Source organism: Haematobia irritans, chromosome 3 (assembly GCF_050003625.1).
Source record: "Haematobia irritans isolate KBUSLIRL chromosome 3, ASM5000362v1, whole genome shotgun sequence".
NCBI lineage: Eukaryota > Metazoa > Arthropoda > Insecta > Diptera > Muscidae > Haematobia > Haematobia irritans.
This window is the reverse complement of record NC_134399.1, coordinates 13339457-13365479: the sequence shown is the minus strand read 5'-3', so window position 1 is coordinate 13365479 and position 26023 is coordinate 13339457. Positions and strand designations below refer to the sequence as shown.

The following is a 26023-nucleotide window of genomic DNA, read 5'->3' as shown; positions in this document are numbered from 1 at the left end:
TCCCATTTTTATTTCCTGGGTAAAGAGAAGTAACAATTTTACTTCGATTTGGCTGAAAAAAAAATATAATTTACTTGTATAATATAATATGAATATTATTGAGTCCATATTGCAATATAGGCTTTTGACAAGAGTGATGCAACTACTGTTAGAATAAGTTAATTGTGTTGTAAACTTCTTTTTATAGTACATCCCAATTAAGATGCAATTCAAGTAATTGCGAAATATCAGAAACAAAATAAAATAATAATAATAATATTAAAACAACAAAAATGACCTCGAGCATGATTATTCACTGATCTACATTGAACAATTAAAAAGGTCGAATAAAAAACTAAATTAATTAATTGATAATAATTATATATCTTTGTCTATGTTTATCTTTTTGGATAACTCATGCTTTACTTTTACTACTTGTTTATTCTATCATGTTCGCTAAAATACCTGGTTTGGATTGAACTACGCCCAACGCTTGCGGTCAACTTTAGGTTGGGCCGTCATATTTCGTTTTCTTCGACTAGCGTCGTGCGACATCGTTGTGCTCGTCAAAAAGAGAAAAGAAGGCAAGAAGAAATTTGAAAAAGAATTACTGTGGCAGATATTCGTGAAAATAGCAAATTTTTACAGAGTTTATATATTCGGAGAATCATTTACAATAATTGAGAAGGATAATTAAGGACATATATATGTATACACATCAAGGTTAGTAAAAATATGAATAATTCTAAAGTTTCTTCTTGTGGCTTGCAAATACATTTATGGTTTCGCATATTCTTTCGTTTCAGATCAAAACTAATGCGAAGTATTGACCCAGACGTCATATTCTGTGGATAAAATATGTAAAGCGGAGTGACTCCTCGACAGGATTTTTTTGCTTTAGGCCTTCTTCGTCATTATCAGCTACACCACCATTACCAACCATTTCGGTCACCACTACCATCAAGAATCTGCAGCTGCCATTAAAATACAAGACGAAATGTTTGTGTGTTTGAATCTGTGATATACAAACACAAACAACCACCACCATCAAAAACAACAACAACAACAAATCGCATTAAAAGCAGAAGGCAGAAACAGAAGCATTTATCATCGGTCCCAGCAACAACAAACATTCACATCGAAAGAGAGCTCAACATTTTAAGCTGCTACGCTTGTTTTTTTCTTGTGCTTGTGTCTTCTCTACTCAGAGCCGCCATTAAATAGAGGATAGAGGCAACAACATAACGAATGTAGTTTTCTTTTTTGGAAAACCATCTGTCATTTCTCCGATTTTGTGAATTTCTCTTCGTGGTCGTCGCTTGTTCTATTCGTAGTTTTATTTTTGGTTAAAGTTTGTGTATTCGGTTCGGTTGTATTTAGCAAGTCAACTATCGTCATAATTTGCAAAAGAAGAAGCGGGAGAGGTGGAAACAATTGCAAACATGGCCAACACCGGTAAAGATACGGCTTCCTTCTTTGAAAATGGAACTACGGAACAATTCGACTTTTGTTATAAATTGTATCCAGAGGTTTTGAAGCTGAAAGCGGAGAAGCGTAACAAAAAGCCACAAGAACTTATACGATTGGACGAATGGTATCAAAATGTTCTGCCAAAGCTGATAAAAGAACGAGGGAAAGATGCACATATGGTATACGATGAGTTGGTTCAGACTATGAAATGGAAACAAGCTCGTGGTAAATTCTATCCCCAACTGAATTATTTAGTTAAGGTTAATACTCCACGGGCTGTGGTTCAAGAGACAAAAAAGGCTTTTCGTAAGCTGCCTAATTTAGAACAGGCTATTACAGCACTGTCCAATCTAAAAGGTGTTGGAACAACAATGGCCTCAGCGTTGTTGGCAGCAGCTTGCCCAGACTCTGCACCATTTATGGCGGACGAGTGTCTTATGGCCATTCCAGAAATCGAAGGCATTGATTACACTACAAAGGAGTATCTAAACTTCGTTCAGCATATTCAGTCGACCGTTACTCGGCTAAATACCCAAGCTGGTGGAGATAAACCAGTTTGGTCACCACATAGAGTAGAACTGGCATTGTGGGCACACTATGTTGCCAATGATTTAAGTCCAGAACTTTTGGATCAAATGCCAAGTGGAAAAGGAGGCGGCGTATCAGTTGCAAGTAAGGCTAATGGAGCATCTGACAATGAAAATGTCCGAAATGTAGCCGGTGATGACACAAATGATGATGACGATGACAGTGCAGGTGAGTGTAGATTAGACAGAGATATTAGAATATTTATCTTAGACTAGACAATTTAAAGAAAGATATTTAGGAACACTTGGTTTACATTACACAAAAAAATTGACTATTGCCAAAATAGAAAACAGCAAATTCATTGAATTTATATAGCCTTTTTGTCCTCAAGTAATAGTCTGAATTAACAGAGATGAAACAGTTTTTACAAAACCACAAATTTTGGTCGAGTTTTCACTCACGCAATTAAATAAATATTGAGGCAGGGTTGGAACGTTATATCAAAGTAAGTTGTAGCTAAATGATAAAAATGCTACACGCTTTTCTCCAGTAATTTTCAAGGGTAAGCTAAGCCATCCAAACCGATTATCTTACAATTGAAAAGGTTTGGGTTACATTTTCCGAAAATTAGAGTCTTTCACATTGAGTCCTATCTCGTAAAAGAATTCATTTGCCTTTACGATTTCCCTTATTTCATCGTATTCCTATATGCTGATGGATAGTGTAGAACTTCACCCATATCGGACGTGTACTTTTGTTTTTAAACAGTTTGGAAGCAAGAGTGATCGCGAAGCGTATTTTTTCCGAGAGCTAAGTACGATCCACCAAGCACTATCGGACCACCCACGTAATTGTTCAGAAGGCATTACATCAGACCTAGACTAATGATAATAATGTAATATATTTCATTTGCTATATTTTGTTTTCTTGCATCTCATTTTTAGGTCGAGCTGAAGAAAATATTGCAACAGAATCTGAAAATGAAAACACCAACCCCACACCTCAAGATGGAGATTCTAATTTCGTGTCAAATGATTCAACATCACAAGAGCCAATACTTGATGAGAACACAACACAGACTACAGCTACTACCACCACTGATGATGGCGAAGATGTTGCCGTGGGTACTCCTTTAGCTTCAGACTCGGAAAGTAATATGGAACCTCCAGTAGTCAAAGCTAACAAAAACAGTTCATTACCACTTAAGGAGGCAAACATTACAACCATAGCACCAAATGGTAATGGTGCTCTTATGATGCCAGCTTCTGCAGCAGGTTTGGAAGGCGAAAATAGTAGCAGTAATTGCTTACGTGAATCGGAATATGAGGATGACGAGAGCAGTAACAGTCGTGCTCTAGAAGATACACAAACTCCTTCAATAATGGATCATAATGCGATTGATAACATCTCATCTCTGGGCGGCGTTTGTGCCACAGCAGCCGCTGCTACAATCGTTGGCCAGAAAAGGACACTCAACTGCGCGGATGCAGCATCGTTAGAGGATTCCGCACAACCAGATATAAAAAAGATTCGTAGCGACTAAACAATCCACGTTTGAGGGAAATCGAAGATAAGCATAAAGAAAAATAATAATAAAGTTAGAGAACAAAGCAAAAAAAAGTATCGACCTATGAGCGCTAGAAAGACACAGCATCTTTAGATTAGGAAGGTAACTAATAAAAGCGCTTGTTGTTTTAAATCGAAAGGCAGTTGAAAACAAACAGGAAACCCAATTAACATTAAGGTAAATTTATATTTAATTAACGAAAACAAACGCAAATACAGCTACCATTGAAAATAAAAAAATACAGACTTTGTAATCGATGAAAGGGCTTTAAGAGTAGGGTTAAAATGGTTTATCAACACAGAAGAAATATTACCAACATTTTTCAAATTTAAAAATTAATAAATCAAAAATGATCAGTAATCAAATGACAATCAATTATCGACGTCGCTTTTAAAAACCGGCTTTCAAATTGTGTAATAATAAAAAAAATCGAAAAAATTGTTTCGAAATGAATATATGTATTTGCTGCCAGTCTCTGCGTGAATTTTGCAGTAACTATTGAAAAATTCAAAGTTGCGTTACAACTGGCGCCATCTAGTGATGTTATATCGAAACAATGTTAGCAAAGCTAACATTTTAACAAGATACCGATTTTTTTCTCTTATTCCGAGGGTAGACTTTTCAACACAGCCAAATACAATCAAAAACAAAGAAAATGCAAAAGATCGGCAGAAATTTTAAAGTGTGTGATGCGTCGTCAGACTATACATTTTTCCGGACGATAATGCCCGTATCCTACATTTTGAGATATTGGCCACAGTATAAGTAATGTTCGAAGACAAAATCGATACTGAAGCTTCTTAATGTGATTGATAACACATTTATCGATTATTTAATCATTGCCGGCTATTCCAAGGGATTGCTCACACTGTAAGATTCTTTGCAAACACAGACATTATGTAGGGAAAAAACTTATCTGAGATTATTACCTTTATACATTTTTCCTGGGAGAAACTGCCATGGAAAAAATTAGAGAAATGTAAGTTCTATTCATAGTCATCTACGAAATCCCAAAAAGGTAGGCTTCGAATAATTTTGGTATAAACGCATACAACTCACGTTTACAATAATTTACAAATGACACGTACTTTGTTATATTTTCGTAGCGAAGATACTCTTAATTTTGCGTTTACTTTACGTAGTTATGTCGTAGAAATAGCGTTCCGACGATCTCATTTAGGTACAGCTCTACATTTGTTTTTACATTTAATTTTGTTGTAGTAAAGCATCGGGTATTTTCCAACACTAACGCAGAAGTCTATCAAATGGAAATATATGGAAGCCATTTGCAATACCCAACAAAGCAGATGTGCACTTCCACATTCGTATTTAGGCAGTGTGACACCAAAAACAAGCCCAATGTTTCATTCAGGACAATAAAAATACTCCAAGAACCTTAGGACACGAAGGACATTAAAAAGTTCTCAATCGGACACATAGATGGCAGGCTTTTGATGAACTACATTTTTTTGTGAAGGCGTTAAGAGTTTTGTAGTCCGGCTTTTGATGAACTGCATTTTTTTGTGAAGGCGTTAAGAGTTTTGTAGTCCGGCTTTTGATGAACTGCATTTTTTTGTGAAGGCGTTAAGAGTTTTGTAGTCCGGCTTTTGATGAACTGCATTTTTTTGTGAAGGCGTTAAGAGTTTTGTAGTCCGGCTTTTGATCTAAATTTGACATGAAAAAATAAGTAGAAGCATAAACAGTGAATATGGAGAAATGTTATTGGTGAAAATGTTTGTTTAATAAAAACAATTAGAAGAAACTAATAAAAAATAAGTTGTTCTGATTTTATGCCATTGTGTGACAGGAGGAGGGGAAACTAAAAAGGTCAAGAATTTATAGAACAATGTGTTTATTTGTTTGACGTAGACGTATAAATAAAGAATAATCATTTTGCAAAGAAAAGGATAATATTAACATAATATGTGGTGTAAAACTTAAAGAAATAATTTAGCTTTCTCTTTGCAAGTTAAGCTTCAATTTTGGACATGCCTACATTTTCTACGTGTGGAAATAAATGAGGTGAGCATTTTTTCTTCTTTGAATCTTGTATGTTACGATCGAATCAAAATAATTTTGTATATATTAAACATAGGGGATATAAGATTTTGGATTTTCATAAACCTATTAACCTATTGCTTCTTCTAACTTAAAATTGACGTGTGAGTTGGTGATATTTGCTGGAACAGCTGATGATTGTGAATGTCGTTCATTAAGTGGGCCAATAGTGATGATGTTATTAGTGTATAAGCTAGCAAATTGATTTTGTTGCCGGGTTAGAGCTTTATAAATGTTAATTAAGTTTTGTAAATATTAATTATCCTCTCGTATATATAAACATGGCAGAGGATGGGTCTTTCGACAAGTATTTTTATCTCCATCCGTTTCCTTGTGTTTCTACAAGCAGATGAGGTTTCCAATCTTCAACGGTTTACTTCTCCCAATTTCATCATATTTCAAATATGTGTGGGCGTATTTCCAGTAGTTAGAGAACTAATTATATACATTAATGTTAAATAATTTAAACGAATTCTTAAAAATATATATGGACTCTTCTTCATATGTATGTGCTCTTCATAATTGTAATGTGTAAAATATTTAGTATACAATTATACTCACTAATGAACGAACAACCGAGCCATGCAAGAGGTAGTAGTGAGAGGGTGGAATTCTAACAGTCCGTTACGTTCCAATGAAAAGTTGAATTTTTAATTGTTATCAGTTAAACCATCTTAAAACATTGCTCACATCAACATGGAATGTTAGACTATTCAAAAGAGGAAAACTATTAATGTTACAATTTTTTTCTCCCCCAGATTTGTTGGCCCCAAATAGCAAAAGTTAAAGCAGTCGCGACTATATGATACTCTACACTATCCCTGCTGTAAAAACAAAAAAGCTAAGCGTTTATAAACAAAACTTTGTTGGCATGAGTACTAATCGCCTGTTTCGGTACCAGGCTAACATGAAATATAATAAGCAACTAAGAGCCCGTCGTAAAACTAGGAAAACAGTACTAATGTACGCGTTAGAATTGTTGTTGTCTCCTTGAAACCAGTTTCTGTAAGTTGTCACATGTTGTTGTTGTTGACTGTAGAAACAAAAAAAGCATTGTTCGACTGTTCACCACTTAAGTGAATTCAAACAAATTAGCTTTCTAAAAACAAATTTCGTGTTGTTGCTTTACTGTGTAACAAAACGAAATAAAAATATGTTTTCTCCATAAGGAGTTAGCATAAAGAGCCCAAAATTGAGTTATCTCTCCCAGCCAGATCTATACTAAAGGCTGTGGAAAGATTCACTCGCCCGAATCGAAACATGTACAGTCCAGGCGTGTATAGATTTGTACCTGGCGTTTTCTTTTCAATGACTCTATTAATCATGTTCCTTAATCTAAATCTGTTCCTAAAGCTCGAATCATAATTGTAAAATTAGATATAATTCATTTGGACGTTAATTGCCTGTTTCGGTATCAGGCTAACATGAAACTATGATAAGTATTGCTTGAAAATAAAATAAAAAGGTCAACGATAATCAATCAGAAATAGAAATATAATTTTGACAAAATTTTCTATAGGAGTAAAATTTTGACAAAAATTTTCTATAGGAGTAAAATTTTTCTTTTCTATAGAAATAAAATGTTGACAAAATTTTCTATAGAAATAAAATTTTGACAAAATTTTTCATAGACATAAAATTTTCTATAGAAATAAAATTTTGACAAAATTTTCTATTGAAATAAAATTTTGACAAAATTTTCTATAGAAATAAAATTTTGACAAAATTTTCTATAGAAATAAAATTTTGACAAAATTTTCTATAGAAATAAAAATTTGACAAAATTTTCTATAGAAATAAAATTTTGACAAAATTTTTCATAGACATAAACTTTTCTCTAGAAATAAAATTTTGACAAAATTTTCTATGGAAATAAAATTTTCTATTGAAATAAAATTTTGACAAAATTATCTATAGAAATAAAATTTTAACAAAATTTTCTATAAAAATAAAATTTTCTATTGAAATAAAATTTTGACAAAATTTTCTATAGAAATAAAATTTTGACAAAATTTCATATAGAAATAAAATTTTGACAAAATTTCATATAGAAATAAAATTTTGACAAAGTTTTCTATGGAAATCAAGAGTTGCAAAATAAAATTTTTATTTGCTAGTTTTTTAGTAAAATTTTCTTAAAATGTTGGCAGACTATTTGGTAGAAAAAATATGTTTAAATTGATCAGATAATATTTTTGCCATTAATTCGTTTTTGTTTAGGAAAGGTTTTTGACTTACTTGGGGACTCTGTCGGGCTACAAAATTTTTTCCAGACCAAAATCATTGTATCCCGACCACATAATAGTGTAGGGTATAAACATCTAAAAAAATAATTTTTATCTAGATATTTTGATTTCAGACACATTATACTGGAGCTTAACTAATGCAAAAAATTTGAAGTAACCAAAAAAAAAAAAAAAACAAATACATTCTTGTTTGGATAACAACATTTAGAAGAGACGTTCCATAGTTCACCCGCCACCTAAATATACGAAGAGACTTTTATGCAAAGAAATCACAAATGTCATTTTTACGTCAATTTGTTGGTTCTTCCTCGAATACATGGGTTCGAGCACTTATCATATTTTGCTTGGCATGGGCCATTCTCGTTTATATTTTTGTGACAAAGTTAAATACTCCCAACACAGAAGAACCTGACAGTACATCCAAACGTATTAATCAAGCCCTACAACTTTTGGAAGAGTCACGACAGCGTAATCAAGAGTTGCAAGATATTATTGATACAATATTAAAGTAAGAAAACCATAGTATGATTTTTTAAATAAATATATTGAAAAAAAATGTTATTTTTCAGGGACAATGTAGACAATCAAGCTGCCCAAAAACTGATAAAAAAGTTGGAGAATAGTTTTCACAATCAAATGGGATTGGATCTTAAACCACAATCTCCTATGCCCTATGGCAATCCATCGAATGAACCTATACTAGAATATGAGTTACTAAGAAGACGTATACAAACCAATATTGCTGAACTGTGGAATTTTTTCAGCAATGAATTGGGAAAAATTAAGAAAAATATTGATCGTGGAACAACTTCCATGACGGATAACATAAATAGCGTTTTAATATTAGGTGCTGAACATAAAAGATCTCTTTTGAGTGATATGGAACGCTTACGCCAGTTGGACGGCTATGAAGCTTGGCGCCAAAAAGAGTCTACAGAATTAAGTGATTTGGTTCAAAGACGTATACATCATTTACAAAACCCTCCAGAATGTTCCCAAGCGAAAAAGTTAGTGTGTAAACTAAATAAAGGATGTGGCTATGGATGTCAATTGCATCATGCTGTTTATTGCTTTATTGTAGCATATGCTACAGAAAGAACCCTGATATTAAAGTCGAAAGGTTGGCGTTATCATAAAGGTGGATGGGAAGAAGTTTTTCAACCTGTATCGGATTCTTGTCTTGATATTGGAGGAGCACGTGCTAATAATTGGCCTGGCAGACCAGATTCTCAAGTTGTGGTTTTACCAATAATAGATTCGTTAATGTCACGACCTCCATATCTACCTCTAGCCATACCAGAAGATTTGGCACCAAGGTTGAAGCGTCTACACAGTGAGCCCATTGTATGGTGGGTGGGACAATTTTTGAAATATCTACTGAGACCACAAAAAGGTACAAAAGCATTTTTAGAGACGAGCATGGAGAAATTGGGATGGAAAAAACCTATAGTGGGGTAAGTTTTTAATATTATTTATATATTATATTATTTTAGAGAATTTATCAACTATTTCTTTTTATGTAAAACATATGGGTCTTTCCGCACAAAGAAAAACTAGTTCTCAAAAACTAGTTTTTTCTTTATTTTTAATTTCATTTCACATTCATTTATTTCAAAGCCTACAAACCTATTACAATGTCAATTTAAAATGCCAAAAAAAAATCAAATATGTTAGACATCATTATGTTGAAATGATATGAGGGAAGTATATCACATCCGGTATCGGAAAGAAATTAAAAATTATTCCCTTAATATAAAAAGCCGTAAACATTTTACTTGTTGGCGGTATATTCGAATATGTTGTTGTGGTAAAAATAAATCGACATTTTTGGCTTGCAATGATATGTTGAAATGATATGAGGGAAGTATATCACATCCGGTATCGGAAAGAATTTAAAAATTATTCCAACAATAAAGTCGTCAAAAAAATTTTACTTGTCGGCGGTATTTTCAAATATGCTGGTATGGTAAAAATATATCGACATTTTTGGCTTTTCATTGTTGCCATTATAATTTCATTGTACCTCCCTCATAAAAGTATTCGATTTTCAGAAACTTCTCTTGAAGCAAAATTGTTCGTTATAGCATTGATATCAAGTCTCGATTTAGCTATCCAATTTTCATGTTCAGTCACGATTAGTAGCGATTTGCAGGTGAAAATTCGGATCGGTTTTGCGTTCATACATTTGGCTCCCATTCATCGACCTTCTTTTCGTATTCAGCCTTGTTCGAATAGTTCCAAACGGGGTTTTTGGGCAATTGAAACACTGAAAATTACCAGTGCATTCTTTAATATTCCAGTGCATCTTTAATATCGAAATTACCTGAAAGGAATCGACGAAACCAAAATTGCGCATTATTCGCTGTAACTGTATCACTACCATAAAAGCTATTCTCATTTTAGCTGCTTTTTCGCCCTTAAGGCCGTTATTAAGTTGGCATTATCGCGCTAAATAATATTTTTTTGCGGTTAGTTTTGTTTAATAATTCGTTTTATGGAAAATAAGCATTTTCAATTGTTGCTTTGGATCATTCCCCCATCAATTTATAATAAAATTTGCAACAAACAGATATAATTTTATCTTGTTTTTGCAGATTTATTTATGATTTTAGCGGCTAAACTCGATTTTAGTACCCACCTTTATCGAAGAAAACTGTAAAATATCATACAGCGTATTTTCTCTTTGGTAGCCTTTGATGCATGCTCAATTATTTCTATATTTTGATTTCAAATAATCAAAACTGACGCTTTTAGAACGAAATGTCATTTTTCCATCACCATGAGATTTATACAACTAGGGACACAAATAAATAACGCCATCGATTGGGGGAAAATAGCTTCTTTTAGTACACTGATAATTTACGAACAATAGAAGCCATTTGTTACGGGTCTAAGCGCTTTTTCCGAATTGGCACAGATTTGTTTTTAGTTTTCATCTAATATTTATAGCCTTTAGACTTAACTTATATGCAGCCTCACTGCAGGTATTCTGATTAGTTGTTTTCTATTATATTTCTATTTGAATATTTCATATTTAATATTTTTCCTGTACTTTCTAATTTAAGTGTTCATGTACGCCGTACAGATAAGGTTGGAACAGAGGCAGCTTTTCACAGCATAGATGAGTATATGACCTATGTTGAGGACTATTATTTAACACAAGAAATCAATGGCACAACGATGGCCCGACGCATTTTCTTAGCTTCTGATGATGCGCGAGTTATCGATGAAGCAAGAAAAAAATATCCCCAATATGAAATCATAGGAGATGCTGAGGTAGCACGTATGGCGGCCGTATCAACAAGATATACAGATACTGGTCTTAATGGTATTATTTTGGATATACATTTACTATCCATTTCGGATTATTTAGTATGCACATTTAGCTCACAAGTTTGCCGTGTGGCTTATGAGATAATGCAAACATTACATCCAGATGCTGGGCATCGTTTTAAATCGCTGGACGATATTTACTACTACGGCGGACAAAATCAGCATAATCGACAAGTTATTATACCACACAAAGCTAGAGGACACGATGAATTGCATCTCAAACCGGGAGATTTGGTGGGTGTTGCTGGTAATCATTGGGATGGATTTTCCAAAGGTAAAAATACCCGAACCAATCAAGTGGGGCTGTTTCCTTCGTTTAAAGTTGTTGATAAAGTGGAAACTGCCAAATTGCCAACGTATCCCAACGTGTAAATATAAAGAATTACAAAATATGAAAATCAGGGTTTCGTTTATTGTTTGTTCGGTTTTTTTTCATTTTGTAAATTATGTGTTCTTATTTTATGTGGATGCGCATTTGAATAATTCTTCCAAAAAATTCATATAACTGTTTTCGGGATTACCACATAATATTACGAAAATATCCAGGTGTATGCTAAAATTTAGCACAAAATGAATTTATGAAAATAGTAGGGATAAATCTAGATGCAATAATAGCACAATTTTTGTTTTTAACTGCAGGCCATCTTATAAGATTTGTGCATTTTTTTGGTATGCTTTTTTTATGAATATGGATAGTATTACCAATAGATTTAATGTAATTTATGTGTCATACCTATTTACCTATACCCTTCATTCATGTAATGTCATGAACTAATGCAGTTAAATTGTGTTGTTCTTCAAACTTTTCCTATACGATGTGAAATAATTTATTAATAAAACTTTTATTAATGCTAGAAATTCTAGCCTGATTCCTATACTAAGTTAGTGAATGGTATGACGAAACTGATTATTCATCTAAATCATAAAAAATAATTTGTGATCGATTATTTGTTGAGGATTTTATATTGCAAACGGTTTTTGCTATGGTTAATCCTTCTAGGGATTGTGAAAGGAATCAAACAGTGTCAGGTTTTTTGAAAGCTTTAAAAAAATCCGAATTAATTTTTCTATTGCATTCTTTGTAAAGTCTACGTATTTTTTTTAAATTTTAATCGATTTTTGATGAGTTTATCCTTACGATCTTGTAGGTCTAACTAACGACTACTCTATTTACGTATCAATAGTCAATTAATTAATATGAAAAGTTTTATTTGAAGAACTCTTACACTCAATTTTATTTCTATAGAAAATGTTGTCAAAATTTTATTTCTATAGAAAATTTTGTCAAAATTTTATTTCCATAGAAAATGTTGTCAAAATTTTATTTCTATAGAAAATTTTGTCAAAATATTATTTCTATACAAAATTTTGTCAAAATTTTATTTCTACAGAAAATTTTGTCAAAATTTTATTTCTATAGAAAATTTTGTCAAAATTTTATTTCTATAGAAAATTTTGTCAAAATTTTATTTCTATGCAAAATTTTGTCAACATTTTATTTCTATAGAAAATGTTGTCAAAATTTTATTTCTGTATAAAATTTGGTCAAAATTTTATTTTTATAGTTACACCAGTGTCCAGAAGTAATTTGACTCTAAAGCCGACTAGTCTACGTATCAATAGTCAATTAATTAATGTCAAATATCAAAAGTTTGATTTGAAGAACCCTTACACTCATAGAAAGCACTGCTCTTAAAAATTTTATTTCTATAGAAAATTTTGTCAAAATTTTATTTCTATAGAAAATTTTGTCAAAATTTTATTTCTATAGAAAATTTTCTCAAAATTTTATTTCTATAGAAAATTTTGGCAAAATTTTATTTCTATGGAAAATTTTGTCAAAATTTTATTTCTATGGAAAATTTTGTCAAAATTATATTTCTATAGAAAATTTTGTCAAAATTTTATTTCTATAGAAAACTTTGTCAAAATTTTATTTCTATAGAAAATTTTGTCAAAATTTGATTTTTTTAGAAAATTTTGTCAAAATTTTGTCAAAATTTTATTTCTATAGAAAATTTTGTCGAAATTTTATTTCTATAGAAAATTTTGTCTAAATATTATTTCTATAGAAAATGTTGTCAAAATTTTATTTCTATAGAAAATTTTGTCAAAATTTTATTTCTATAGAAAATTTTGTCAAAATTTTATTTCTATAGAAAATTTTGTCAAAATTTTATTTCTATAGAAAATTTTGTCAAAATTTTATTTCTATAGAAAATTTTGTCAAAATTTTATTTCTATAGAAAATTTTGTCAAAATTTTATTTCTATAGAAAATTTTGTCAAAATTTTATTTCTATAGAAAATTTTGTCAAAATTTTATTTCTATAGAATATTTTGTCAAAATTTTATTTCTATAGAAAATTTTGTCAAAATTTTATTTCTATAGAGAATTTTGTCAAAGTTTTATTTCTTTAGTTACACCAGTGTCCAGAAGTAGTTTAACTCAATAATTTCACTAATTCGAAGTTGAAGTTTAAAACAGTTGGATCGTACATCAGTTTAAAGATCAAATAATATTCACTAGTCCGAACTAGCTGGTCGATTGATGATTTTCAGAATTATGTACCATTCAGTAAATTGAATCTCTTTCTAATTAATATAAAATCATATAAGCTCTTCGCCATCACAAAAAGGCAAACATAAAGAAAAAATAATTTTAAATCTCATTAGTATTTATTTGAATATCGGAATTGTTTGTGATTGTAATGGGAAATTTGATTCCATTATTGGCTTACTCTATTTTAAATATTGCCAAAAAAATACCTCTTTCAATGTATAGCTGATTTTTATGTATATATCAAGGACAATGTCAGTGTATAAGCATCTAAATTTAGCTTTTACTATGTCATATTTCAAACCTTATTTAATGGATCTTTATTTTTCGAATTCTTTACAAACAAAAAATAAAACAAAAAACAATAGTATTTTAGTTGAACAACCATTTGGTAGCACGAAATATTTGATAAACATTTTTTAGTGGACAGATTTATTTGTTAAGAGACAAAATATAAAATCTCAAATGATAGCAATTAATACCTTCGAATTTTAAGCAGCAATATGAAAATTTCATAAGTTTGTACATGTATTTAGCTTTAAGTACAGTATTTTAATATTATTTATTTATATGTAAGTAGCCACAAATAAACAATTGCATATTTAAAACGTATAGCTTTTTATTCGAAATATAATGTAAAGGTTAAAACTATTTAACTATTTTATAATATTTTTCATCAACATAAATATTTTTTCATTGCGTAATTTTCTCAAAATTTTATTTCTATATTTATTTTGTCAAAATGTTATTTCTATAGAAAATGTTGTCAAAAAAATTTTGGCAAAATTTTATTTCTATAGAAAATTTTGTCAAAATTTTATTTCCATAAAATTTTTTTATTTCCATAAACAAAAAAATTAAATTTTGTGAAAATTTTATTTTGACAAAATTTTATTTTTATAGACAATTTTGTCAACATTTTATTTCTTTTATTTTGTCAAAATTTTATTTCTATAGACAATTTTGTCAAAATTTTATTTTTATAGAAGGTTAGGTTAGGTTAGGTGGCAGCCCAATGTATCAGGCTCACTTAGACTATTCAGTCCATTGTGATGCTACATTGGTGAACTTCTCTCTTATTTTATAGAACATTTTCTGAAAATTTTATTTTTATAGAAAATTTTATCAAAAATTTATTACTATAGAAAATTTTGTCAAAATTTTATTTGTATAGAAAATTTTTTCAAAATTTAATTTTTATAGAAAATTTTGTTAAAATTTTATTTCTATAGAAAATTTTGTCAAAATATTATTTCTATAGAAAACTTTGTAAAAATTTTATTTCTGTAGAAAATTTTGTCAAAATTTTATTACTATAGAAAATTTTGTCAAAATTTCATTTCTATAGAAAACTTTGTAAAAATTTTATTTCTATAGAAAATTTTGTCAAAATTTTATTTCTATGGGAAATTTTGTCAAAATTTTATTTCTATGGAAAATTTTGTCAAAAATTTATTTCTATGGAAAATTTTGTCAAAATTTTATTTCTATGGAAAATTTTGTCAAAATTTTATTTCTATAGAAAATTTTTTCAACATTTTATTTCTATAGAAAATTTTGTCAAAATTTTATTACTATAGAAAATTTTTCAAAATTTTATTTCTATAGAAAACTTTGTAAAAAATTTATTTCTGTAGAAAATTTTGTCAAAATTTTATTTCTATAGAACATTTTGTCAACATTTTATTTCTTTAGAAAATTTTGTGAAAATTTTATTTCTATAGAAAATTTTGACAAGATTTTATTTCTATAGAAAATTTTGTCAACTTTTATTACTATAGAAAATTTTTTGAAAGTTTTATTTCTATGTTATAGAAAATTTTGTGAAAATTTTATTTCTATAGAAAATTTTGTGAAAATTTTATTTCTACAGAAAAGTTTGACAAAATTTTATTTCTATAGAAAAGTTTGACAAAATTTTATTTCTATAGAAAATTTTGACAAAATTTTATTTCTATAGAAAATTTTGACAAAATTTTATTTCTATAGAAAATTTTGTCAACAAAATTTTGTCAAATTTTATTTCTATAGGAAATTTTGTCAAAATTTTATTTCTATAGAAAAATTTGTCAAAATTTTATTTCTATAGAAAATTCTACCAAACAGTAAAAAAATTTACAATTTTTGTAGAATTCTACCAATGGTGCCAACCGTGATTCACAATGCGTTTGTTAATGAAACCATTGTATCTGTAATACGGACTGCAACATTCACATGGTTCTGTTCCCCTTTTCAACAGACTTTTTGCTGTTCTAGTAAAATTTATTAATGACATTCAAAACGTTTTTTTTTAATTTGTAATTTAGGTTATTTATTTCTATGCGTAATGAAAATAAATATTATTATAAATTATTTACATAAGAAGAAAACTTAATACTAAAAGTTTGGAATACACTATCACGCGACCAGAATTCTACCTGAGGATTCACTACTCGTGACGTTTCTCATTGCATTTAGTTTAAAAATACTTTGGATCCCATTGATAGTTTCAATATAATGAAACTCTCTGTACTCTAAAGCAAATTAATAAGGTGAATGATAGGTGTGGACGGTATGGGCATGATCATGGGCGTGGCTACGTTCGCTGTGAGCCGCTAGATTGGCTTGATGGAAAATATGCTGGATTTCGGCATCGGAAAGATTATCGTAGTAGTGACGATTGGCGGTGAATTCATCATTTATCTGTTTTTGATTTGAAGATGGTGCTGGGGGCAAATAACCTGGAAAATAAATTTAAATTATTGGTGAGTATGTAATTATTTGTTTTCGTTTACTGGTCTACAAGTTTTTGTTGGAAAAAAGTTTTTACAACAACAGTGAAACTTCTCAAAAGTGGACACTCAAAGTTGCCAACATTTTGTTCACATTTGGGAGGTGTCCATTTATAATAGGCTACTTTTAACGTCTCAATGGAATTGTCCATTTTTGAGAGGTGCCCAGTTTTCAGAATGTCCAAGTTTGAGAGATTTCACTGTATTTTCAAACGAGGGAATCTCTAATACATTTTGAATCCTAATGACTTCAATAATTAAAAAATAAAAAATTAATCCCCCTAAAGTTGTAAGACAAATCATGCCTGTCCGAATAATTCATAACACCATTTCTAATCGATTCCAATCTCTCTCCAACTAACATAAGAGGTACATTAATTTTCTATAGAAATAAAATTTTGACGAAATTTTCTATAGAAATAAAATTTTGGCGAAATTTTCTATAGAAATCAAATGTTGACAAAATTTTCTATAGAAGTAAAATTTTGACAAAATTTTCTATAAAAATAAATTTTTGGCAAAATTTTCTATAGGTTAGGTTAGGTGGCAGCCAGAAGTATCAGGCTCACTTAGACTATTCCGTCGATAGTGATACCACATTGGTGAACTTCTCTCTTATCACTGAGTGCTGCCCGATTACACGTTAAGCTCAATTACAAGGACCTCCTTTTTATAGTTGAGTCCGAACGGCGTTCCACATTGCAGTGAAACCACTTAGAGAAGCTTTGAAACGCTCAGAAATGTCACCAGCATTATTGAGGTGGGATAATCCACCGCTGAAAAATTGTTTGGTGTTCGGTCGAAGCAGGAATCGAACCCACGACCTTGTGTATGCAAGGCAGGCGTGCTAACCGTTGCACAACGGTAGAAATACAATTTTTACAAAGTTTTCTCTAGAAATAAAATTTTGACAAAATTTTCTATAGAAATACAATTTTGACAAAAGTTTTCTATAGAAATAATATTTTGACAAAATTTTCTATTGAAATAAAATTTTGCAAAATGTTCTATAGAAATTACAAAAAATTTGACAAAATTTTCTATAGAAATAAAATTTTGAAAAAATTTTCTATAGAAATAAAATTTTGACAAAATTTTCTATAGCAATAAAAAAAATGTTCTATAGAATTAAAATTTTGCAAAAATGTTCTATAGAATTAAAAATTTTAAAAAATTTTCTATAGAAGTTAAATTTTGACAAAATTTTCTAAAGAAATAAAATTTTGACAAAATTTTCCCTAGAAATAAAATGTTCTGTAGAAATAAAATGTTGACAAAAGTTTCTATAGAAATAAAATTTTGAAGAAATTTTCTAAATAAATAAAATTTTGACAAAATTTAGTATAGTAATAAAATTTTGACAAACATTTTTCTACAGAAATAAAATTTTGACAAAATTTTCTATAGAAGTTAAATTTTGACAAAATTTTCTATAGAAATAAAATTTTCACAAAATTTTCCATAGAAATAAAATGTTCTGTAGAAATAAAATGTAGACAAAAGTTTCTATAGAAATAAAAATTTGATTTGAATTTAGTATAGAAATAAAATTTTGACAAACATTTTTCTACAGAAATAAAATTTTGAGAAAATTTTCTATAGAAATAAAATTTTGACAAAATTTTCTATAAATAAAATTTTCTGTAGAAATAAAATTTTGACAAAATTTTCTATAGAAATAACATTTTGACAAAATTTTCTATAGAAATAAAAATTTTAAAAAATTTTCTAAAGAAAGAAAATTTTGACAAACATTTTTCTACAGAAATAAAATTTTGACAAAATTTTCTATGGAAATAAAATTTTGACAAAATTATCTATAGAAATAAAAATTTGACAAAATTTTCTACAGAAGTAATTATTTGAGGAAATTTTTGAGAAAATTTTCTATAGAAATAAAATTTTAACAACATTTTCTATAGAAATTAATATTTGACAAAATTTTCTATAGAAATAAAATTTTGCAAAAATTTTCTATAGAAATAAAATTTTGCAAAAATTTTCTATAGAAATAAAATTTTGCAAAAATTTTCTTTAGAAATAAAATTATGCAAAAATTTTTTATAGAAATAAAATTTAGCAAAAATGTTCTATAGAAACAAAATTTTGACAAAATTATCTATAGAAATAAAAATTTGACAAAATTTTCTATAGAAATAAATACTTGACGAAATTTTTGAGAAAATTTTCTATAGAAATAAAATTTTGACAACATTTCCTATAGAAATTAATATTTGACAAAATTTTCTATAAAAATAAAATTTTGTAAAAATTTTTTATAGAAATAAAATTTTGCAAAAAATTTCTTTAGAAATAAAATTTTGCAAAAATTTTTTATAGATATAAAATTTAGCAAAAATGTTCTATAGAAATAAAATTTTGACAAAATTATCTATAGAAATAAAAATTTGACAAAATTTTCTATAGAAATAAATATTTGACGAAATTTTTGAGAAAATATTCTATAGAAATAAAATTTTGCAAAAATTTACTTTAGAAATAAAATTTTTTATAGAAATGAAATTAGCAAAAATGTTCTATAGAAATAAAATTTTGACAAAATTCTCTATAGAAATAAATATTTGACGAAATTTTTGAGAAAATTTTCTATAGAAATAAAATTTTGCAAAAGTATTCTATAGAAATAAAATTTTGCAAAAATTTTCTTTAGAAATAAAATTTTGCAAAAATTTTTTATAGAAAAAAAAATTTGACAAAATTTTCTATAGAAATAAAATTTTGAGAAAATTTTCTATAGAAATACAATTTTGTCAAATAAAATTTCGACAAATTAAAAATATTTGGAGCATATTTACCCTCGTTTGGTGAATTTCCATAAGGAGGCAAGAGAGTATTTGATGGCCGATTAGCTTCATTTTCTACATTGGGAGGTAGATACAAAACAGGCTTCCATGGTTGTTGTGTAGGCTGTTGTTGAGGTAATTCGGGTTCAAAATGAGGTTCCGGTGTTGGTTGAGGAATTTGGGGGGCGGCATCAGCGCTTCCAAATTCAGGACGACCTTGATTGGGTGTATTGGGAACTTGAACGAATGTGGGAACTTGTTGTGTTACAAAAGTTGTAGGATTCTGAACAACAGGAGGTTGAATATTAACAGGGAAGAAATTGTTTGGAATTGTCGGAGTGACAGCCGGTACACTGGGGGGATTGAAAGCGGAGATTGGGAATACAGGTGGAGCTGGAGCGGGCACCTGAGGGATAACTTGGGGAGGGGATTGTTGTACAAATGTTGTCTGGAAATAAGATGGCAATTGTTGAGCTGTGGGCTCATAGTTGATAAATGGTTTTACATGTTGTACTTGCACAACAGAGGGAACATGTTGGACTGGAACTGGTTGAACTGGAACTGGCTGAACTGGAACAGGTTGAACCGGTGCTGGGACGTGGACAGGGACTGTTGGTTGTACTGGAACTGGTTGTACAGGAGCTGCTGGTTGGACAGTTTCAAAAGATTGTACTGCAGGCAATACATTTTGATAGACATGCACTGGCGCTGGAGGTGCAGCAGCATAGGTTTTAAATGTCACAGGTGATCTATGATGAGGATAGTTGATATTGTAGGATTGGACAATTGCTCCGCCTGGTCTAATAATATATGGAGTAGCAGCTGAACTTGTGGCACCAAATGATGCAAGTGGACTCGCCAAAGTCTTATAATGAAATCCGGTATTATATCTTAAAGGTCCAGGTACAGCTAAGTGTGCTGCAGATAAACCAGAGGCTGGAGCAAATGTGGATAAGGCAGGCACATGTAGACCACCATAACCATAATGGGCTGCATATGCTTTGGGCCATACTGACTGGCCCGCCAAAGTTCCATAATGGAAAACTCCTCGTTTATGCACTTCTTTGTCGCCATTCCTTTCGGATTTATTTATTGGCTCATCTTCGTTGGTATTCGAAGATTGTTCCTCTTGTAGCGAGGCATTCTTTTCGATTTTTCTCAATTTCACTGCATTACATGCACCTAAAGTTAATGCCGTCACCAAAACTAAAGCAAACACTTTCATTTTCACTTAATCCTTTGGCTATCTGTGGGTAATACCGTCAGCTCCTCAAAGTTCCTCTCAAGTCCAATGTCGATTGGCCAATTGTTTTTTACTTAATGAAATAGACTTCCTTACTCTATCATGTATTTATAAGCGGATGTCTTTCAAATGCCAACAAAAACAAAAAACAAGTGTCCCCAAAAGTCATGCCTCTTCAATCGGACAAGCGTCACTACAACACTTGCCCATGCGTCTATTGGACTCTGTTTTGTTCACAATCAATATGCGGTATTTTGCAACTTATGGATCTCCCACGCATATTAAGCTTATGGCTTGAAACCTGCAGCTCTTGTGCATTTCTGTTTTATTCAAATTTTTAAAAATTTTAAGCAACGAACTTTATAATTCGGTCTTATTTTTCTATACCCGCTAGCATACGATTTGAGGGGTATACTAATTTTGTCATTTTGTTTGTAACACATAAAAAGGGTTTGATGGGGGGACAGCATGGGGTATATCAAAGTTATGAGTCTATCATGTGATGTTTGTCTGAGTATCTTTTAATAATCCATGGTTGTATGCCATAACAGGATACAACGACTGTCGTATCCTGACACCAGAATGACGGTCCTGGCAGAATGGCACCTCAAGAAGAAATAATTGTTATACCGATGGATAGAAGAGCAGTGAGAGGACAGGGCTGGAGGCGGACGTGTTAGACCCAGGCACCGAGATCATATAACGATTACAGGACCCCAGCAAAGCCATGCAGGCGGAATATGTGGAATGGCTCAGAAATAAAACGAAATCAGAGAACGTCAATATCTTCACATATAGACGGAGGGAAATGGAAGCAATAGTAAACGTTAGGGTGCCACCACGGACCGTATGTGATAGCGGCAGCTAAAATCGCCGTTTTTTTCTGATCATAAAGGTGCGTAGACACTCCGGAATAATGACCAATTTCTCACATACGAATCAAATGCTTCCGTTGGACTAGAATGTGTATCCCAAACAGCTGTTTTGGACTTTTCAATGATCTTTTCGAATATGGGAAATTGGTTGTGAGTAAAGGCCGGTATGCACCTCTAACAAAATTTCCGCTACCCATAAGAAATGCAAATTCGCAAATTCCGTGAGGAGTCGTGATCGATTGTTTACCTTTAGCTCCCATAAGAAATTTGGCCTCTATTAACCAATTCCTCGAAAATTGGCAAGGCCATATGCGGTGCACGTCGTAAAGCTATTTCGGCAGCTATGTGTAAGGCTCTTGTATTCTTCCCTGTGTCTTCTAGTTTTTTAGCTGTGCCAATTATTATGGCCAAATCACAGTTGGCACGAAACAGAGCATGTAGTAGGAAAACACCGTAAGTATCACTATCTTGATTTTCTTGGAACTTTGGCGTAGGAAGAGTATCAATTAATGCCATCACATAGTCAATTTTCCTGTACAACGTGGAGAGGAAAAAAAGAAACAATTCTTCATTAAAAAAAAATATATACATCAAACATGGCAAACTGTGTTATTGGCAATACATGGCAAAACTGTGTTATTGGCACGCAAACGAAATTTCCTTTAGAGGTGCAAATGAAGGGGCGATATGGGCTAGGACCACGGTTGCCACTTCTGCAAAAATAATCTACCAACAATTTTAAGAAAATTTTACCACAATCTACCAAAATTTAAAAACAAAAATAATATTTTGAAGTGTTTGTGGTTAGTATGAAAAACATGTTTTTTCTTCGGAAGAATGAATGATCCCTCCTATTATCGACAATTTGTTAGGTGTATAATTGGTTCTTGAATTGTAAATGTGTCCAATTTTAAATGTTTTAACGATTTTAGCTTGTACCAACAATGGAAAGTTACTGCTTCTATGTTACAAAAAGGGAGAACTTACTCACAATGGCCTTACACGAAAATTAAAATTGTGAAAAATATTGAATTTAAAGAAAATTTTGTCAAAATTTTATTTTTATAGAAGATTTTGTGAACATTTTTTTTTTCTATAGAAAATTTTGTAAAAATTTTATTTTTTAGAAAATGTTTTTTTTTCTATATTTTATTTCTATAGAAAATTTTGTCAAAATTTTATTTCTATAGAAATTTTGTCAAAATTTTATTTCCTTAGAAAATTTTGTCAAAATTTTATTTCTATAGAAAATTTTCTCAAAATTTTATTTTTATAGAAAATTTTATCAAAATTTTATTTTTATAGAAAATTTTATCAAAATTTCATTTATATAGAAAATTTTATCAAAATTTCATTTATATAGAAAATTTTGTCAAAATTTTATTTCTATAGAAAATTTTGTCAAAATTTTATTTATATAGAAAATTTTGTCAACATTTTATTTATATAGAAAATTTTGTCAACATTTTATTTGTATAGAAAATTTTGTCAAATTTTTATTTCTATAGAAAATTTTGTCAAATTTTTATTCAATAGACAATTTGGTCAAAATTTTATTCTATAGAAAATTTTGTCAAAATTTTATTTCAATAGAAAATTTTGTCAAAATTTTATTCAATAGAAAATTTTTGTCGAAATTTTATTTCAATAGAAAATTTTGTCAAAATTTTATTCAGTAGAAAATTTTGTCAAAATTTTATTTCTATAGAAGATTTTGTCAAAATTTTATTTCTATAGAAGATTTTGTCAAAATTTTATTTCTATAGAATATTTTGTAACATTTTTATTTATATAGAAAATTTTGTCAAAATTTTATTTATATAGAAAATTTTCTGAAAATTTTATTTTTATAGAAAATTTTATCAAAATTTTATTTTAATAGAAAATTTTATCAAAATTTTATATCTATAGAAAATTTTGTCAAAATTTTATATCTATAGAAAATTTTGTCCAAATTTTATATCTATAGAAAATTTTGTCAAAATGTTATTTCTATAGAAAATTTTGTCAACATTTTATTTCTATCGAAAATTTTGTCAACATTTTATTTCCATAGAAATTTTTCTCAAATTTTATTTCTATGGAAAATTTTGTCAAAATTTAATTTCTATAGAAAATTTTATCAAAATTTTATTTATATAGAAAATTTTGTTAAAATTTTATTTTTATAGAAGGGTAGGTTAGATTAGGTTAAGTGGCAGCCTCATGTATCAGGCTCACTTAGACTATTCAGTCCATTGTGATACCACATTGGCGAACTTCTCTCTTATCACTGAGTCCTGCCCGATTCCATGTTAAGCTCAATGACAAGGGACCTCTTTTTTATAGCCGAGACCGAACGGCGTTCCACATTGCAGTGAAACCACTTAGAGAAGCTTTGATACCCTCAGAAATGTCACCAGCATTACTGAGGTGGGATAATCCACCGCTGAAAAACTTTTTTGGTGTTCGGTCGAAGCTGGAATCGAACCCACGACCTTGTGTATGCAAGGCGGGCATTCTAACCATTGCACCACGGTTGGCTCCCTATTTTATAGAAAATGTTGTCAAAATTTTATTTCTATAGAAAATTTTGTTTGTATGAATTTATTTCGGCATAAACCGGCTATCATTTAAACCTTTTTTCGGAAGGTTCAAGTGTGGTTCACCTTGGGTTTATTGAACTGTCTGAATTTATTCTGATAATTAGTTGATAGTTTTGCTGCAAGTAGAGGATGCTGATGATGAATGTGGTAATTCCGAAACGTGCGTCCATCCAATCATCTTGCAGTCTATAGGGCTTTCCCCAAATAAATTTGACAAACATTCTTTTCCTCTGTTGGTTAAGCTACACTTGTAGTTTAGTCAATGCATGGTTTTATGCGCTTTACAGACTATCAGTTATTCCGGACGGAATGTCGGTGTTTGTTAAGAATCTTACAGTGTGTCGGATCGATACGACTTGTCGGCGATGACTAAATAATCGGTAAATGTGTTATCGATCCCATAAGCATGCAGCAGTATCGATTATGCCTTCGGACTTATCTTATAATGTGCACAATATATGGGATATGTTCGACACGAGCACTGTCGTCCGGAATAACTGATAGTCTGTAAAGCGCATTAAGCTGAAATAAAAAAAAAAAAACAACAACAATGCTTAAAGAACAAAACGAATGAAAAAAATTTTATTTCTATAGAAAATTTTGTCAAAATTTTATTTCTATAGAAACTTTTTTCAAAATGTTATTTCTGTTGAAAATTTTGTTAAAATTTTATTTCTATAGAAAATGTCAAAATTTTATTTCTATGGAATATTTTGTCAAAATTTTATTTATATAGAAAATTTTCTGAAAATTTTATTTTTATAGAAAATGTTATCAAAATTTTATTTTTATAGAAAATTTCATCAAAATTGTATTTCTATAGAAAATTTTGTCAACATTTTATATCTATAGAAAATTTTGTCAAAATTTTATTTCAATAGAAAATTTTGTCACATTTTATTTCTATAACAAATTTTGTCAAAATTTTATTTCTACAGAAAATTGAAGTAACATACATCTTAGTTGTGTTAATGTTTTGTAAAATCTACCAAAACATCAAGAATTCTACCAATCTACCAAACAGTACAAAATCTAAAATTTTTGGTATGGCATGTTATTTATATATGCTGAGCAGAGAATGAAGCCGACCCATTTTTGTTGGCGGCGGCTGACACTAATTTTTTCCTCCGGCGGCGGCGTGAAGTCTAAGCCGATATAAAATTTTCAGTTCGGCGGCGCACAATTATCCATTATAAAATCAATTTGATGTTATCCGAATTTCAATGAGATTAATTGTACAACCAATCATACAATCAAATTTACATTTATTTAATATTTTCTGAGCTAAAGTTTTGCAAAATTATCATAGCAATTTGATACTGATCGATTGTGGGTGGAAAAATCAAAATTTTGACAAAAAAATGCATTTTTCTGATTTAAATCAATTTTTTTTTAATTGGCGGCTAAATTTGAGTCGAGAGGACATATTCGGCGACCGCGTCGACTGGAGAGAACTGGTCGGCGGCGCGACTCGGCGCCCTCATTCTCTGGTCATTTATATCTGCTGAGCGATATTTTTGCTAAATTACTATAGCAACTTGATATTGAGTGATTGTAAAAGTTCAAAAAATTATTAAAAGATACATAAAAATATTTTTTATTAATTGGCGGCTAAATTTGAGTCGAGATAAGCCGACGTAATTGTCGGCGGCGTCGACTGTTAAAAACAGGTCAGCGGCGCAATTCGGAGGCCTCATTTTCTGCTTCAAACACTTCTGTGCAGAAACGCGTTGCCTATCTCGCCATCAGCTTTCTTATGACCATAATTTAGTACAGTACAGTTTTCGGGCACCAGGACATCCTTAAAATTCGGTAAACCGATTTTTCGAAGAAGACGAGTCATTGTACACAGCATCCAAACGCTCTTAATATTCGCTGCGCGATATACATATCTTAGAAAATCAGAACCAAATGATCGGTTTTCCCAAATTTTCGAAATTTGCAAGGCTTTTCGATTTTTTCCAGAATTTCAAAAAGTCTAGTCTCAACTTTAGCCATATTTGAA

The 26023-nt window shown here is 30.2% G+C and overlaps 3 protein-coding genes across 5 annotated transcripts; 2 read left to right on the top strand and 1 right to left on the bottom strand.

The window, feature by feature from the left end:
* Positions 1-530: 530 nt before the first annotated feature.
* Amun (protein amun) lies at positions 531-3757 on the top strand. The gene is made up of 3 exons (XM_075298791.1): positions 531-702; positions 786-2205; positions 2922-3757. Exons 2-3 carry the CDS (start codon positions 1422-1424, stop codon positions 3518-3520), a joined length of 1383 nt encoding a protein of 460 aa, XP_075154906.1. The 5' UTR covers positions 531-702; positions 786-1421; the 3' UTR covers positions 3521-3757.
* Positions 3758-4795: 1038 nt separating this feature from the next.
* On the top strand, positions 4796-12066 carry FucT6 (alpha-(1,6)-fucosyltransferase 8). 2 transcript variants are annotated; one of them, XM_075299600.1, is made up of 4 exons: positions 4796-5566; positions 7962-8356; positions 8418-9302; positions 10914-12066. In XM_075299600.1, the coding sequence occupies exons 2-4, from the start codon at positions 8124-8126 to the stop codon at positions 11551-11553; spliced, it is 1758 nt and encodes a 585-aa protein (XP_075155715.1). In that variant the 5' UTR covers positions 4796-5566; positions 7962-8123; the 3' UTR covers positions 11554-12066. The 2 variants fall into 2 exon arrangements, with proteins under 2 accessions (XP_075155715.1, XP_075155716.1); XM_075299601.1 differs by having other exon boundaries at positions 7947-8356.
* A 3994-nt stretch (positions 12067-16060) lies between these two features.
* LOC142229812 (uncharacterized) lies at positions 16061-20782 on the bottom strand. 2 transcript variants are annotated; one of them, XM_075300393.1, is made up of 3 exons: positions 19830-20782; positions 19328-19763; positions 16061-16460 (listed from the first exon to the last, which is right to left on the bottom strand). In XM_075300393.1, the coding sequence occupies exons 1-3, from the start codon at positions 20538-20540 to the stop codon at positions 16264-16266; spliced, it is 1344 nt and encodes a 447-aa protein (XP_075156508.1). In that variant the 5' UTR covers positions 20541-20782; the 3' UTR covers positions 16061-16263. The 2 variants fall into 2 exon arrangements, with proteins under 2 accessions (XP_075156508.1, XP_075156507.1); XM_075300392.1 differs by having other exon boundaries at positions 19328-20781.
* Positions 20783-26023: the final 5241 nt, after the last annotated feature.